The sequence below is a fragment of the Mauremys mutica genome, chromosome 24 (genome assembly GCF_020497125.1).
Source record: "Mauremys mutica isolate MM-2020 ecotype Southern chromosome 24, ASM2049712v1, whole genome shotgun sequence".
In the NCBI taxonomy this organism is placed as follows: Eukaryota; Metazoa; Chordata; order Testudines; family Geoemydidae; genus Mauremys; species Mauremys mutica.
In genome coordinates this window covers 11,927,689-11,945,788 of record NC_059095.1, presented here as the reverse complement: position 1 = coordinate 11,945,788, position 18,100 = coordinate 11,927,689, and the positions used below count along the sequence as shown (strand labels likewise).

The 18,100-nt window shown below is 48.1% G+C and overlaps 1 protein-coding gene across 7 annotated transcripts in view; it reads right to left on the bottom strand.

The window, feature by feature from the left end:
- TCF3 (transcription factor 3) overlaps positions 1–18,100 on the bottom strand; it is a 115,490-nt gene that overhangs the window by 42,757 nt on the left and 54,633 nt on the right. For 6 of the 7 annotated variants that reach the window (XM_044998997.1, XM_044998998.1, XM_044998999.1 and 3 more), the window contains exons 4-5: positions 7,566–7,639; positions 5,563–5,659 (exon numbers count right to left, since the gene is read on the bottom strand). In XM_044998997.1, the coding sequence (XP_044854932.1) occupies positions 5,563–5,659; positions 7,566–7,639 (171 nt within the window). The remainder of the gene's footprint in view (positions 1–5,562; positions 5,660–7,565; positions 7,640–18,100) is intronic. The other variant, XM_044998994.1, reaches the window with a different exon arrangement.

The following is an 18,100-nucleotide window of genomic DNA, read 5'->3' as shown; positions in this document are numbered from 1 at the left end:
AAGGCAACCGTTGCCACAATTCACGATGGCACAGAGGACGATGCCAACACCAGCTTTACGTTTTACGCAAGGTGTTTTGACTTTGTGGAGACTTCAACACAGCAACTCTTGGGACCTGGACTACTTCTGGATGATCAGGCAACAGGGAAAAGGCACCTAAAGATGTCACTGACCTGTTACTTGTGCCTCAAGTGCTTACCACACTCAGACCCATTGGTAAGAAGTCCCATCTCGCAAACCTTTCAGGTATTAAATCTCACGTTTTACACCAATATTTCACACTACTCAAGAGCACATGGTAGAAGCAACACACCTCCTGGAGGCTAGCAAAGGCCAAACATCCTCCATCAGGCAGTCTATCAGGGTTACACTGATAGACCCAATGCTGTCTCAGGCCTAGCCAAACTAGTGAAAACACAGATTAGCCGAGCAGCTCACATTTTGTTTAATGCACAGCTCTCTGGGCATCGTGACTGCCTGCGTTAGCCTGGTCATACCGACAGTTCAGGGAACTTGGAGCAATGGTAAGAAATGCACAAGGCGGGTTCATTCATGTTCAGAAAGGGCACCTATTCTCATGGCCTCTGGCATTCTCTGTCTAGAGAAAGAGGACATGCGCTGTTTGGAGGCACACGGTGGCACTCCGACAATCCCACACATTTGCCCTGGATATAACAGACAAAGTTCCATCCACTGACATGGAGCCACTGCTTCCTGGAGCAGCTGCGATTCATGCAACCTTCCCCCCCTCACTCCCGGTAGCTTCGTGTTGTAATGTCATGTCTTTCCAATGATGATTTTTCACAAAGCCATGTGATCTCCCTAACACACATGTGCTGCACCATTTCTGTGAACAATCATCACTTCCTATTAACAGAGTGTCCATAACATAAAAACCCTACTCGGTCAGTCTGTCCACTCCAGCCCTTGGTCCTCACGCATCAGCGAGAAAAATGAATTAACGTGCCCGGATATGCTGTTGTGTAGCATCCACCTTCTTCCACCAAAATGGCCATTTCTTCCTGCAGTATCTGAACCTCTCTCCACATCTTGGCTCACCTAGAACAGTTTGTTAGCAGCAGTCACTGCAGGAGTCTCCGATGCAACATGGGTCTGGGAGTGACTGAATGCATGACACCAAGGATCCTAACAGCTTGAGCGGAGACTGAATCGCAGCTGTCGTCAGTATTGCTGGAGCTGCAGAATGGAGTGTCACAAAACCCAATACCTGATGGGGAAAAAACACCCCTTTCTGCAGCTGGTGTCCACTACTGCTCCAAAACTGCATGACTTTCCAAGCTAGGATTAAACCGTTCTCCTTTAAGTTTAGACATAAGCTCATGGGACTGCAGCGACCACATCACAGACACCAGGGCTGCATCCGATAGCTTCCTCCCAGGAACCAGCTCCAGACAGACTGCCATCCAGGTCTTCGGGATGGGCAAATCCTCCACTATTCCAAAGAAGGTGATCACTGCTCCACTCATCTTCATGCAGATGCCATAATGGATAATTTGGCCAACATAGGTGCATGAATCAAAGGAATTTTCGGGATCCCCTGGCTATGCAGTCCAAATACTGACAGAGCTCATGAAGTTTGCTGAAGCTCAGGCTGATGGGGTTCTCCGGTGCTGAATTCCTACAGGCTTGTAAGCCTGCCTAACGCTTTCTGTGTCAAGGTGCCTCTTGCCTCTCCATTTTTCTTTGGGGCAGGTAGAAAATGGAGCAGAAACAAAAAATATTTTTATTTATTTTTAAAAGCAGCACTGGCTTGACTGCATTCCATCGCTAGCAGATGCACGCAAAACTGCTGGTCCCACTGTCAGATGCTTCAGTGGACAAGTTTGAAGCCTGTGGGGCAGCGCTCTGCAGTTTGGGAAACCATACGCACCCAGGGGAAAATTGCAGGAGTTACCATTTCTTGCATCCACTTGTCCATGGCAGAGGGGCTGCCCTATACCTTATGGCCATGCAAACCGACAGCTGCCCACTGCCCAGACTCCACAATCCCCGAGTGTTCTCAGAAACCAGAATCCGGAAGATGTTCATTTGTGGAGCATCCTCAGCCTAGACTTCCCCTCCCCATCCCACTCAGTGTTGGAATTTCTAGCCCAGAATGTGCTCCTGTTGAAAGGAGAGTCTCTTTTAGAGCACTCTGGCATTCCTGGAGGAAATAAAGATAGCAAGACTTTGGAATGGATTTTAACTGCACTCTTGGAAAAGAGACTGGAAGATGGCCAATTGGGAGAGTGATCTCACATCCTTCTCTGCTCTCTCTCCCCACATTGCTTGTATCATCCTATCTACACCCTTTCATCTTCTGCCCATCTGGGTTATTAGTAGAGCTGGTACATTTTTCATTCTAAGCTCTCCTCCCTGCCCCAACCTCATCCATAACAAAAAAATATATATCTTTTTTCAAACTGGAAACTTGTTCTTTTTAGTTTGCTGTATTTGTGTGTGTGTGTGTGTGTGTGTGTGTGTGTGTGTGTGTGTGTGTGTGTGTATACACACACACTTTTTCTAGTTTTCCAGAATCTGGAAAATTTAGATTTCAAAATTTCATTTTTTGTTTCTTTCACCTTCCCGCATCTGAATGCAATAGAATAAAGGATATCCAGGGCTTCCCCCACACACATTTTCCATTTCTCTTTTTTCTTCCTCGCCACTAACTTTTCAGAATTTGGGGGGGGGGAGGGGGGGAGGGAGGCGAGAGAGAAGAGAAGAACCCCTGCCCCAGCACAGCCACCCTCCACCCTATCACATCCAGTGGCAAAAGGAGGAATTTTTTGAGGAAAGTATTTCATGATTTTTATTTTTTTTTTAAATCATTTCAGTTTGGGAATGAAAAAACTGAAATTTCAGGTCTCCCCCCCACCCCCTCATTTCCAGTGATGCAGCCTCTGTCCCCAGTCACCAGCCTCCTAAGCTCCTGGAAGATTAGATCTTTTCATCACTGAATTGGGAGAGCTGGATCAAGCCACAATCCTCAAGAGTTCCATAATGTGCAATGACCCCTCATCAGGTGGACCCACTCTGAGAGTTTGTAGGGCTCTGGGTGCTACGGACAGACATTCAGAGGGGTTGCAAGCTCTACGTGCTAGTGACAGCTAAAGGAGTCTCCCATCAGCCCAGGCCCAAGTAACATGAACGTAGGAGGCTGATTGGGTATGCAGTGGAACCAGGGGACTATCTGATGTGCTAGCAAAAAACCTGGAGTTCTGTCCTTTAAGAGTAAGCCTAACATCTCACAGGGGCAGACATCTGGGGCTGAAACCTTCTTGTTCTTCCTTAAGGCAGCAGCTCCTATTCACCTGCTCCAGGAGGAATCTTAGGAATTATGCCACCTTTAGCCAGAGGCAACACTTGGAACAGAGTTTGGCTCTTGCACATAAAGTTAGTTTTCTTCCCTCAAACCTGAAGCATTTCACGCAGACTTCCCTGTTGTCATTAAGAAACTCTACCTCTGCTTTTATTACATCCTCCAGGTCAGAAAGCAAGAAGCCACCTCCTCTGACCCAACAAGGAAATAGCTCACTCAGAGGCGCTCTTAGAATCATAGAAGATTAGGGTTGGAAGAGACCTCAGGAGGTATCTAGTCCAAGCCCCTGCTCAAAGCAGGACCAACACCAACTAAATCTTCGTTTCCTCCTCTGGATGGGACCCCGGAGACTTAACTCAGAAGTTCCCCTTTTGACCACGGTGTGGAAATAACCATCTGGAGATAGAGACTGGCTCTCCAGATAGCCTGGTGGCCTGGATCTGACAGCTTCCCTCTTCCACCACATACAGAGCAGGAGGAGGAAATTGGCCAACATTTGCTTCCTAGATCTATTAGGTCCTTCTCTTCTGCTTTCTACCTCGCTCTGGAGAAGGAGGAACCACTGATTTTAGCAGGGATTTTCTTTTAAAGAATACAGCTCCCCCTCCCCTTTCACTAAAGGCCACTGCCAGTAATAGCCTTCCTCCCCCACTCCCAGACCCGCCTCAGCTGGCCATGTTAACGGGAGGGTTTTAAAAACTGCTGCTAAGGGAAAGGAGGGGATGTCTAACCCTGATTCCTTGCCTAATGTAATTAGAAGCTCTCTAAGCCCTTCAGGATGGATATTTTCTGCTCTTAATCCCCCGGGTCTGAAGAGGTAAGGAGGTAAATAGTCACGCATCCTTCTTATGCCCAGTTGTGCGCAAATCACCGTCTCTGGGGGAAGAGGGGACGTGAGCAGGAGCTAGCTTGGCAGCAGGAGCAAGGAGCTTGAAGAGGTGTGGTCCCCTTACTGCTGCCTGACCCAGACGGATGGAGAAGCACGAGGGAAAGAACTGGGTCCTCAGCAGAATTCAGTGAGTGTCTTGGCTCCTCTGGAGACAGAGCAGGAAATAGAGCGAGGGGGACCTCATGCGCCAAATGGGGGCCGGGGGGCCAGGTTAGAGGAGTGCAGAGCACTTGCCACACAGGCGAGACTAGCGAATCCCCCATCGTCTCCACTATCTGGTGGCCCAGTAGTCGCAGTGTGAAGGAACACCCTGCAGGTCACACCTGCCAAACAGGGCCCCTGTGGAAAAAGGCTCCTTCAAACAAAACCAACTTCCCTTCTAGGAGTGCGCAAGTGCAAGTAGGAGAACATCATCCAGGGTGGATATCAATGCCCCATGGCCAACCGGAGGGGCCAGTGTTGAGCAATATACATGGTGCTTCTTTCCTTCCAGGTTGTCTGAGCATCCTGCACTCTGGACAGCATGTCAAGACAGACCGGGAACGAAACCAGGCTCTCCCACACACCAACACTACCAGCTCGCACTACAGCCCTCGTGCAAAGCACGAGGCTCCAGGCTGGTCACTTCAAGCCCAGAGTGGAAACGGGCGAGAAAGGAAGGTCTTTCGAGCCATGGTGCAGGTTAGGAAAAATGTCAAAGTGGTGACAGGGGCGGGGAGGGGCAGGAGAGCAGAAAACAGCTACCAGCTCTTGTATACAGTCACATCGCATCGTCTAATGCAGATTTACAGCTCCAGATGTGCACTTACCTCCCTGCCTAGGAAAAGGGTCCCTATCAGACCCCATGCCACTGTATTCTGACTTCAACGACTCACCAGAGCGCACGACACCAGCTTGGTTTAATGGAGCAGGGATCTGAAAAATGGGGTTCTGTTCCTGCCTCTTTGGTCTTGGGCAAATCCCTTCTCCTCTCATGGATGGTTTCCCCTCCCGTCCTCTCTCTATCTGGGCTATTTAGATTGTAAGCTCTTCAGGGCAGAGACTCCCTTATTATGTGTCTGTGCAGCACCCGGCACAACGGGGCCCTGATCTCTGCTGGGGACTCTAGATGCTACTGTGGTAGATCAAAAAAATGCCACCACCATGTAAAATACAAAGGCCCTTGTGCATCCATAAAACATTGGCAGAGCCCCTGGATAGCAGCTCATTCAGCCGCAGGTTTGACAACAGCAACTTTTGGTGATGTCTGGGTGAATGATGATGGTCTGTGCAAACACTCATTAGGTTTTTTAATTCCCCTGCATTACGTAGGCTGACAGCCTTGCCCGGAGGTACGGCACGCAGTACTTACCTACTAGTCCAGACCCCAGGAATGGTGATGAAGATATGCTGTTGTGAGATGATAGGTCCCTGTGCTCTCCATAATGGGCGCCTTCACCATAGCCCTGCTAATGTAACACAAAACAGGAATGATTGTACATGGGAGATTGTCACAGGGAAGTTAGGGTTTATTTTATTTGTTCAATGGATGAGTGGGGAGTAGAGAACTCCCAGGGCAAGGCCTGCCATTGGGCACTCCCCCAGCTAGCATGGGAATCAAAAGCACCAGAGTGACGTCAGTTGTGCCACCTGGAAGCTTGCTTGAGCAAAATCCAGATCTGATTCTCTTTATGCAACTTGGGTTTCAATAAAGAAGGACCCAAACCACAACATTTGGCTCTGGATTTCAAACTGCTTCCCCCTTTGCCCCCAAACACACACGGTTCGGAGGTGTCTGCACTTGCGAGCTTTAGCCTGGTTCATCCTAGAAAGGGGACAGCAGCGATATGGGGAGCCAAACTCCAGATCACAAGAAGATTCAGTCCAACATCCACCCCCAGCTACGGGCGAAAGGAGTAGGATAGTAACGCGCTGGCTTCTCCATCTCCCTTCTTCACACGTCTCAGCACCCAGGGACAGCAGGAGGGCCCAGCAGTGCTTCCAGAGCAGTGGGCTGGTTTGGGGAAGACCCACAAAAACTGCTCCCTGCAGAGAAACAAAACGCTCTTCCACCCTGGCAGCTCCCACCCAACTCGCCCCCGTCCTGAAGGAACTCGACACTTGGCAGGCACCGTGTGAGCAATAACTCCTGTTCAGGGGAGGAACGGGCCATAGAATTCACCCAGCCCACCCCTCCCCAAAGCCATAAGGGGCGAGGGTGGGGGGGGAAGAGGGGAGGTCTATAAAAATGAGAAACGATGTGGTGCCTGTTTCATCGCTGACCTAAGGGAAGGGAACGGTGCCATTGTGAAAACGAATCACATAAACCCATTAAAACATGAGCATCTGTCAAAAAAACACCATTTCAATTAAGTTAATGTCTTTTCTCTCTTCCCCTCCTCGGGCCCCAGTTATATGCTGTCACAGCCTCAATTCCTTCCCTGCAAACACTTCCAATTCTCTTCCTCCCGCCGCCCGCCCGTTGCTTTCCATTCCCTCCCTGAGAGCTCGTGTCAATCTGCTGGGCTGTAACCCTTGTAACCCGCTCCCTTACACAGGCACCTCCAATACCTCTGGGATGAAGCTCATCATGGGCATTGACAAAGCTGGGAGACGATACAGAAGCTCAATGTGTTCTGGCAGCAGCAGGCTTAACGGGGTGGCAGCAGATTCCCCACCCAGACTGACCATGGAGTCTGGTTCCAGAGCCAGGCTACTCCAAGCAGGCTGGGGGTGTTCTGGTTGGACACCTGGCACCATCAGCTGCCAATTCTAGCTGCTGTTTTAGGGGCATTATTACATTCCCATTTCAGCCTCTCTCCTCCATCACGTGGGGAAGGTAAGAGGGTGAGCACGCTGGAGTGCCAAGTACAATGGCAGTAATCCGTGCTAGATGCCCAGCTAAAAATGCTCGACTCAGAGCCAAAGTGACACTCCTGCTCTCCTCACTCAGCCATCAGGAACTACTGATTCCCCCACAACTTAAAATGCAAGTCCAAGCACGGGTGAGGAAGTGTGGGGTTGTCTGGACAGGCCAAGTCAACACTGATCCAGGTGCAGGTTAAACTACACTGCACTTTTCAAGCAAGGAGAAGGTTTGCAAGAAAAGCTGCCACAACGTTTGCCCAGGCCGGCAGGGCCTTACGGGTATGTTGCTGTCAAGCAAGAGAGAGAGAAACTTTCTCTCATCCAGCACCACTGCAGAGTGACTGCAGAAGTGACCTATCTGAGGGGGTTAGCTGAGGCCCTAGCACAAGAATGACAAGCAAAACGTTTGCAGGTTAAAACCGACTGGGCACGAACACACACTGAGAAACCACCATAAAGACCCTGTTTATTTTTGTTTTAAGGTCTCTGTTTATGCTTCATCCTTACCCTTCCTTGGTCAAATGTGGAGCTGTTTTGATCTCCTGCACCCCAGGAACCTGATCCTGGTCTTTCATCCAAACCTACCAAAAAACAGGAAGAACAAAGGTTACTTTTACTTTATCAGCAAACCCTCAAAGGTGTCCTCTCAAAATTAACTCTTCCTTCTACAAACAAAACAATATTTTCATTAATAAACCATTTCCACTCGTTGTGGCCGACCCTCTCCCTGAACCTCCCCATTTCAGCTGAGAGCTGAAAGCTTATTTAGTGAGCTTCAAAGCAAGCCCTACGTAGTCTGTATACATGTTCCAGAACCTGGGATGGCGGTAGGGGTGGTTTAACTTTGCACGATTCAAGAGATAGCGTGTAAATCTGGTCTTCCTAGGAGGCCAACATTTAAGAGGACTACAAATTAAAATTCTCAATGCAGGTGCCCCCTGGCTCCCAGCTGGTCTAATTTATGTCAACGAGAAGAACTGTACGTCAGCTGAACAACTGCACTTGAAACTGTTTGCTCACAGGGCCAAATTCTGCTCTCCTTCATACTTGTACAGATCCAGGAATAACTAATAACTCTACCACCTTCAGCCCAGTTAACCTAGATTTGCACCAGCCTAAATGAGGCCATCGCTTGAGCTGTTGGTGTGCACTGTCCTAGACACAACCTCACCCTTTGCATTTTCATGCCTGTTTGAGTGAAACTTTACTTTCACCCCAGGGGGGCATAAAGCTGTGTCCCTAGCCCATGAGCGGCACCTGAAGACAAAAAGTTTGGTCAGAACATTCTCTAGTTGAATTAAGCACGAGGATCCTTTGCAAATAGAATTAAGCCCCAAACCTCCCCCTCTAAAAAACCAACACCTAACATGACTTACTGGCGACTGTGTAGGTAATAAACTCCACACAGGAAAGTTACCAGTTACACAGCAGGCGCTGCCCCTTGTGTGCACACTCATGAGAGCACTCTTTCAGTTTTGCTATAACCCCTTCCAAGTGACAAACTAGTTTGAATCCAAGCTACTTATAGTGGCATAACCCCACTGTGGGCACTCCTATTCCAGCGTAACTATAGTGGCTTAAATCCACACCAAAGGTTACACACAAAAAACTCCTTTCCTGTGGAGACAAGGCCTTTAACGGATTTCAATAGGCTTTACTGGCCGCACAGGCCTAATGCTCCAGCTGTTAACGCCAACTATGGGCAATGCTAGGTATGATTGAAGGCTCACACTACAAGAACTACGCTGCTGAAAGTGACTGTCGGTAAACCCAGAAATGCCACAAAAGACACAAGGCAGAGGCCACTTTTCATTTAGACGGAGGTTTGTATTGGTTCACTTACTGAAAGATCACTGGTTAGTTTAGGAAAGCTGATCTCTTGGAGTGGGTGGGACTGTGGCTGGGGTTCCCATCAAGATAGGCAGTTAGAGCCAGGGCTTTGAGAGTCAGCTAGATACAGAGACAAAATATCTCTGCCTTTGTCCAAAGGCTGCCTCCATGGTTAACAAGGCAGTATGTATTCTATATGGTACTGGGTCAATTCAATAGTTTATGAACTTCACAACTGTAGGGCTGAGATTTTCAAAAGTAGTCTAACAAATTTAGGTGCCCAAATTACACTGAATTTCAATGGAAGTTGGTACTTGGGGGGGAAGGGATTTTCAGTAGGAGATTTAGGAGCACTAGCCTCAGACTCTCAAAACAGTTGTGCTTCTAAACTCCAAATAGTTTCCTTTGAAAATCCCAGTCTAGCTGTGTACACAATTTTTTAAAAATATACTGCATACATAAAACTGCTCACAATGTGCAGCAGCTCACAAAGTGTTTCACAACCATGTTGTCCTTTCTGAATATACATTTTTATATATAAAAAATACATTTCTGACAACACTTCAGAACAATTGCACCCCCCCCCCACAGCCATTGCACCCAGATGGCAATGTTTTTCCATAAATCATCAGCTTTTTAGATTATCAAACAGACTCGCTCATTAACTCCAATTTCACTGTTTCAAACCTTGCACTTGACCAAAAAGGCGCCATTTAAAGAGATGTTGACATTAAAAATTCACATTCATCTAAAGCAGCTCCAAAAACACTCCCTCCCTCGAGCAAGAGCAAAAAAGCCAGCTCAAGATTGTTTGCCTTCGCAGCTCAGAGCTGCAGTACGCATCATAGCCGGGAAAAGGTGCCAACATACAGTCCACAGCTAATGCTTCACAACAAACAGTAGCTCCCTAATCCACAGCTGAAGGGGTGAGGGTGGAAATGTTTTATATGGGAGGGAGAAAGTCTAGTCTTGGCAGATCATTACACACACCACCCTTCTTCTCTGGCCTATGCCTTGAGCATGCACCACTGAATGCAGCAGATCTTCTGAGCCTTAGACTAAATCCTACATAGGACCAAGAGCCCTTGACACCTCATCAAGTTGGCATTTTGGAAGTCAGCTGCTTATGCCCTATAAAAATCCAGCAGTGCTTGGGGTAAGATTCATACTACATTCAGACACTCTCATCTCTTAGAACATGAGTTACAAACCCAGCTTAAAAACCAACCAACCAACCTAAGGCCTTGCATTGTTTTTCTTTATCAAATGAGAGTTTATACCCTTCAGAGTGTCCATACATTAAATTGCAGAGCAAACAGGGGGTGTGTACTGAGGTGGGGGTGGAAGTGGGGTGGTGAAACAGTCTCAGTGCTTGCACCAATTTCATTTTAGCAAAGCTTATTATTATGGCAAACACGCCATATTTGTCTCCTCCGCTCCCCTTACTGTTCATTTAACCAGAAACTTCTTTCAAATTACATCCTTCTATTTCTGTGCCTTTGTGTTAATCATTTCCCCAGAGAATTGGTGTTTAATTGCTGTCTAATTTGCATAATTATGCATATTAATCTCCACACCTAATGAATATTCATAATTCTCATTTAGATTTTGTTTTCTAATCAAAAATTTCCAATGTGATTACTGTGCAGAGCAGGGATAAGCCTCTAATAATACCTTGGATACTAGGGAGAATTACTGGCAATTCTCCCACCTCCTACTTCCTAGAATAAACTTTTGCTTTGCTAATGTGTTTTTCTAAAGCAATTCATCTGCATACCCTGCAAACACCAATAGAAATCAGGAGACAGAAATGCTCGCTCTATTCATGTTGCTTTCAGGAGTATTTCCAAAGCATTTGGACAGCTTGGGTGAGGCCACGAACAATGAGTTCAGTGCATCCTGAGCAGATTCTTCTCCCACCTATGAGACACCAGACACCAACTTCCTCTCTCGTTTCACCCACCTCAGCCTCTGCATGGAGTGGGAGGGGCAGACATGACACAGGACAGAAGGAAGCACTCGAGAACTGAATTGTGGGTAACAGAACCAGTGTAAACAGTGCAGTCATGTCCACACACAGCACTCTACTTAGCTATTCTAGCTGCACTGCCCTCTAGGAAACTGGTGGATAAGGATCCAAAGAGCAAGGGCTTGTAGGAGTTTTCACAAGACCTTCTGAGAGCCCAAGGGTACTGTGGGAGAAAATGTCCAACACCCTTGGAAACTCAGGCCAGTCCCTCAAAACCAAGTCCAGGATAAACGGTCAGAGCTCACTCTTTCGTCAGACAATTTCTCTCAAGCATCTCACTAGACTGGGCAGGACGTACCAGGCCACGTAAGGGGAGACCAAAGAGTAAGAACAGGGGATACTGGAATTCATGGTGAATGTCAGAGAGGAGAGGTTCAGGTCCCCCCCATTCAGTGTCCCCACGAGCTACTTCTAAATGAAAATATGCTAGAGGAACCTTTAACACCGAGGCCAAAAATGCACCTGCAAATGTGGAGGCCAGCGGCAACAAATCTGGGATTTAAGATCATTGGGGCGATGCAAGCACTGGGCGGGTTCCCGTTTTCCTTGGGCAGCTCATGGGAAGGGCTGGAGCACTGTGGGAAATGAGCAGATGAATATGGGGTGGCCCTGTCAGAGCCCATACCACCCTGTATCATGGCCTTGTACTTGCTGGGATAACAGCCCTGGCTGGCATTCTGAGGATATCACAGTGGAGCCCCATAATACCTGTATTAGGGTGGCACAGAGTCCCCAAGGCCCAGTTACGCTAGGTGCTGTACGAGCTCCTGCAGCCTTGCTTTTCTGATGCATTCCATCATGGATTCTCTGGCCTCCTGTTTGAATCAGTGGCTGGCTGCCTGCCCTGGCAGCAGACTAGTGGAGGCTGCCAGCACTGCTCCCGGCGAGGGGCAATTCAAACGGGACGCCCACTACGAGAGCCATATTCTGTGTGTGTTTGTGGCATGTTACAGACCTGCCGGGGGGAATCCAAACAGCGCTTAGCAGGTCAGATTTCTCCACTGTAATCAAGGCCTTTAAATGCTTTCAGACACACCCCTAGGTGCTAGCAAAGCTCTCATCCTAGGATGACAGGAGGGCCTGCCTTTCCTCTTGGGACTTGCCCTCCCCCCTTCTTTTCTTTAAGCATCTCTGACTCCAGATAAGAGGCCTGTCCTTGCTCCTAAGCTGATTATGTGACTGGGTTACAGGAACAGGGATGGTCAGATTTCAGTCCAGCCGACAGTTCCGAGGAAACTGAAGAGTTCCTCTTCCAGCCACCCATGTGCATGCATGCGGGATGTTGCCGAGGAGCCCTAAGAGCTAATGGAGTTGAGGTTATTGCCCTTTAATACTCCCAGCGAATAAAGCTGCACAGCTCTGGAATGGTTCTTCTGGAGTCCAGATAAAGCACACAAACAAACTGGCCTAAATACTGTATGTGCACACATCCGTGTGAGTGAGTGTGTGTATTACAGGCAGGGCTGGTAGCACTGCCCATTATTACGTTTGCACAATACTTCCCACTGTAGGACCCCGTCTTCAGCTGATTACAACTTTGCCAACTTCAGGCTGAAATCTGACGTGCCGGGGGTCTGCCTCAGACTGATGATGATGGTGAAGACATTTCAGCCAAAATGGGTCAGCTGTTGGAGAACAAGTCTGGGAAAATTAAGTTTTGCCCATGTTAAACTCAGGTGATGTTTTCTTTGAACAGATCAAGCACCCCCATACTTTGGGGGCAGCGACTCGAAATTTGGTAAGGGTGTGGCCTGCTTGTCTTTTGCCATTCCTGTGAAAATCTGCCCAAATTTGGCCAAATTCTAAACTTCTGAAAAATCTCAGTTCATACATGCTGTATCTGGAGACACAGGCTCTGTCTACACTAGAGACCTTACCGCTGTGCCACTGTAAGGCTGTTTGTGTTGCCGCTCTATGCCGACTGGAGAGAGCTCTCCCGCCAACACAGCACCGTGCACTCTACCACTTAGGCCGGTGTAACTAATGTCGCTCAGGGGTGGGTGTTTTTTTCACACCCTTGAGCAATATAAGTTACGCCGACGTGGTAGTGGTAGACAAGGTCCAGGACTTCAGCAACTAAAACCTCAGAAGATTATGTCCTCACTGAGCATGCACCAGCTTCTACAGCTCTTGGTGGTGACCAGAGAGCACGTGCACCATGCCCACAGAGCAACTGAACGTGCTCCAGCCCAGAGCTATGGGGCAAAGCTGGACTTGCCCTGTAACTGCTGCTCTGGGCGAGAAGCAGCGCCAGAACGGACAGCAGGGAGCATCTCTCTCCTGTGCTACCAGTGACCCCTCTGCTGGCACCCAAGCAGCAGACAGGAGGAAGCTGATTCGAATGCAGAGGCGATAAAAGGCAGAGCAAGGGGAAGAGAAAGGAGTAGACTGTGACAAGAGGCTGGTGAGACTGAGGAGGGCTGGAAGGGGGCAGACTGGCTAGGCATGGAGGAAGGGACTGGTTGGATTAGGAGACCGGGAGTTATTTGGGTGGGTGGGGGAGGCAGAACAGTAAGATCAGACAAAGCTTGTGGGGAGACTGGGACTGGCGGGACGTGGACTAGGAACCAGTGTGGGCAGGAACAGGGGCGAAGGGAAGACAGATGTGACAAGGAGCTGGTGAGCAAGAGGAGAACTAGGTCTGGGCAGAGACTGGACGGGGAATTAAGCAGTGGGGAGCCAGGAAGGAGAGACTGGGGGTGGGAGCCAGCCTGGATGAGGAGCTGGGAGAGGGGAATGGGGACTGGCTGAGCAAGGAGACTAGGACTGGGTGTGGGGAGACTGGGACTCGGTGAGCCCAGAGAAGGAGCCTGGGATAAGGAGCCGGGACAGAGCAAGAGAGTCTGTGCCCACTACAGCACACTCCCATCCAAGGCCCGGAACGAATCCCAAGATTCCCAAGTCTCACCATTCTTCTGCTTCCAGCCATCACCTGTGAATCCACCTGTCAAGTGCCCCATCTTCCAGTGCCGGTCCACATAAAAGATAACCTGCTCCTGCTGTCAGGTGTTCCCTTAGCTCGAGTGGCAGAGGTCTGTCCACTGGATCTAAAGGTTTCGACCCTGCTGATGCCCTAGGCAGGTGATAATATAGTACCACATGATAAACTCTGCCTTTCCGTTTGCTTTTTGAAAAATACAGAAAACATCACACAAAACGCTGTTTAAAGAATATTATTCAGGTTGCAAAGTCCCGCAGTCAAACGCTCGGAACTGCCAGCGTTCGGTTGCCAGTGCAACCATTTGCACGTGAATTATGGGATGGGATTTAATTACATGATCACATACTATTTTTCCACAGGACCCTCTTGTGCACTGAGTGAGGCAGGGGACTTGCTTCAGGGATGAACAAGAGGTGTGCAGTGAAGGGGGCTGTTGGAGAAGTTGGAAGGTACATAGCAGGGTGACCACATGTTCCATTTCAGCTGGGACGGTCCCCTTAAGTCATGATGGGGGAAGGGGAGGGGGGAACTGGCCACTTGTCTAGTTTGCTCTTGCCAAATGATCAAGTGGAGGAACATTCAGAGGGGCTCGGGCAAGCGGTGCTGTGGTGGGGCCCCCTCGGGGAGGCGATGGGGCGACCCTCGGGCCAGCTCCATGGACTGTCCCATTTTCACTCTGGGAAAATATGGCCACCCTATATGTAGTGAATGAGGCTAGGGATTTCAGAAAGAGAAGGGGTGGTCTCATGGTTAAGGCAGCTGAATGCTGCAGCCCTGTGGAATTTCAGCCTATCCCTGCCACAAAATTCCTATGGGATGTTGGCCAAGTCACTTAAACCAAACTTTTCAGAGTGGTTACTAATAGCGTTCCTCATTTTCTGAGTGCCTGGCTTGAGACCCCAGGGTCCAGGTTGCAGAAGAGCTGAGCACCCTTGGCTGCCATTGAAGACATATAGTGCTACGTACTCGGAACATCCAGGCCCTCGGTGTCTCAAATTGCGCATCCAAAATTAGTGAAAACTTTTGACCTTAATCTCTGTGTCTCAGCCCCCCTTATACAATAGCTCCCGAACCCCAATCTCACCGGAGCATTGTGAAAATAAAAGTTCACATTTGTAAGGCACTCGGATACTATCGCGATGAGCACCAGAGAAAGCCAGTGAAGAAATTCATAGTTCTGTCTTCCAAGCAGGGTTTGGATAGCATGCGGTATAGAAGGCCTGGGGCCACACATTGAACAACGAGGAAAAATAAAGTTAATAGCTGCTCACTAAGTGAGCACTTTCCATTTTGTGCACTGAATGAAGCAGAGGTCCTGTGGAAAAAAAATAATGCGATCGTGTCACTAGAGACTATCTTAAGGCATATGCAGATGGGGGCCGAATTAAGTTTGCACAGGCAAACTTAATTCTGGCATTTCCTAACTCTGTGTGCTTGACTTCACAACCTGAATAACTTCCTTTTCATATAGCTGTGAGTGTAATGCGTATGCATACGTACACATGCTCGCACGCAGCTGTTCTAAGCCAACTTTTAAAATAAAAACATTTAAAGGAGCCAGGAGTAAGACACTTCCCAGTTCAGAAACAACAAAAATTGGGACAGCCTCCCCTCCATTAATACAGTTATTAAAATAAAAAGAAACCCACAGATTAATTATGCATTTTAATAACCCTGATCATGAATATTCATAATGCATTTCTTGCTCATGTTCTAATTAAAACGTACTAATAGAATAAGATGTAGCTGTCAGACAGTAATTTTTTTTACACGATTTTTATGGTGGAGCTAAAAAGAGCTGATATACAATTACAGTTATAAGCTCTCAGCACGGATAAAAATAATTTGTCCAAGTTTAGCCTCAGCAAAAAAACTCCATCTGATAAGAGATACTATCAGACCTCTCCATTGTCTCTGTCTGCCCTCAATAAAAGGAGCCTAGATCCCATAAATGAAAGACATTCCCAGGGACTTGATTCAGGGGAAGGGTTTACTTGCAAGCCAGAAAAGTGGTGAATTCGGAGACAACGTTATCTTCAGACAGACACCCACCCACACCCACCCTCCTACCTTCCCCTCCTTTCTTCATTGCTTCGGAAAATAGCAAAACTATATAGACAGACATTCTAGTTAAATCCACAAGGAGATCGCTTCCCCACATTAAAAAACAAAACAAAACCCCAAACTGGTGAGAATCTCTCTCAAATAACTTCCCACCTTTATAGCGCCAAAGCCAGAGTTTCTTCCCCCCTCATATTTGAGGAAGAGGCGCTCTGACCCTGCATGCACCCCACCACAGAAGTATGCTGCAGGTTTTTCTGATTTGGTAATATGGAGGTGAAACAAGAGCTACATTTTTTTTTTTTTAAATAAACGCGGTACAAGCAAGCAGTTTCAGGACATTTAGGAGCAGAGTTTTTTCAAGTATTCAGGTACTAGATGCTTTGAGAAATCCCACTTGGCCCCCTAAATACCTTTAAAAATCTGGCCCCTAATGTCTGGAATAATTCCCAATGGAGAAAGATTATGGGGAGGATGGAAGCCACTTTAAACAAATAATTCTTAAATGAGTGAGTAAATTCGGTAAGAAGGATTCATGTTCTCTCCCCCTTTACCACATTCCAGCTGCCCCGTGCTAATTCCACACAGTTCAGAGACCCAAGTGCACTGGATTCCCAGAGGCAGAAAATGCCCAGCAAAGACACATGTTCTTGCTTCAGAGAATGAAGCTTGCAAGAAATAAGACTTAGTTTGGAAGCCGTTCTGTGCCTTGAAGCACCAGGCACCCGAGACGGATGGAAAATGCCTTTTGCAGAATCAAAGAATTTTGGCCCCGTAGGTTACAATCAAGTCTTTCCCATATGACTCTCTGGCGCAAGGATCCTGTCCCAAGAGAGTTGAAAGGTGTCTCTTCCCCCAGGGACGTGGGGGTGGGATGACGGATATCCTCTCCCTTGGACATTCTGGTACTACATGCCATGTGGGAATTCCCAAAACTCTGAGTATTTTTGTTGCATCCAGGTAAGACTAATTGCAATGGACCACAACCCCCAAATGATTTCTGCCATGGGCAAGAATCGTTGGGTGGGTAGCCACCCCGGCTTCAGGCAGGCACAATGGAGCCCCCCCCGGCAATCAGAATGCATGGAGCCAAGAAGAGGTTGTGCTTTTTCCCCCCGGGTTGCTGTGATGCAGGCACAATTTGTGCCACAAAATGCAAAGTCTCCATTCAAGAATCCCTGTGCTAGTGGCCGTCAGAAGGGAAGCGAATCACCAAGCAGATCTAGTCTAGCTCACAGCAAGTCTTGGCATCAGAGAAATGAAAAATACGAAGGGGCCAAGTTCTAAGAGTTGATTTGGGAGGGAGGGAGAGGAGGAAAAGGCAGAACTAACGTGGAGAACCAATCACTAGAACACATGGCTTCTATAATGCACTAATGTGCATGCTGCCTTCTGTTACGTGGTGAACCTGCTGCAGCAAGAATGGACTTATCCGGTCTCTTTGGAGGCACATACATGCACGGAGAGAAAGGGGCTACAGTGCACTAGCACGGCTACCATGAGAAGGGTGAGCAACGTTTACATCTGTGATCACAAAAAGTGCTCTTGCCACTTCTTTCAAAGTCCCGTTTAGTGAGACCGGTGTCGACACGAGGCACTTGCTCTGTGTGAGCCACTGAAGGGTCCTGGGTAAATGCAGCTCTCCAGAGATTCAGAAGCAAGCAAAGCACCTGAGAGAGGTACTTTAAGAGGCTGCCACTACAAAAGCCCATGAGCTTCCATTTCTGCCTATGTCATGATGGCAGCTGGGAGTAAAAACCACACACATACAGTCAGCAGTCTAGTATTTTTATGCCTGTGAATATAGTTCACCTCCCCCCACCCCCGCTAGACGCCCCAAGGGGAAACAAAACGGGTTTCCCCCTCTAAGCACATGCTGTCTACTTCCATCAGAGGTGGGTCACGGAGCAAGCAGTCTGAATTGCAGATAAAGAAGTGGGTGCCACTGTAATTTGATTTGAAACAGAGGTGACAGAAGGCTGCTTGATAAACACTTCCAAATTAAGCAGCTTTGTGTCCTAATCACTCTGGCGATCAGCCTTACAGCAAAATCTCCACTAAAAGGGATTTGAAATCAATAAAATTAGTCGACTAGTAATTAGCTTTAGTCCCAGTCAAAGTAGCAAAGTTGATTTTCCTGACAAGCGTTTGCTGCCCCACCACCACGCACACGCAGAGCTC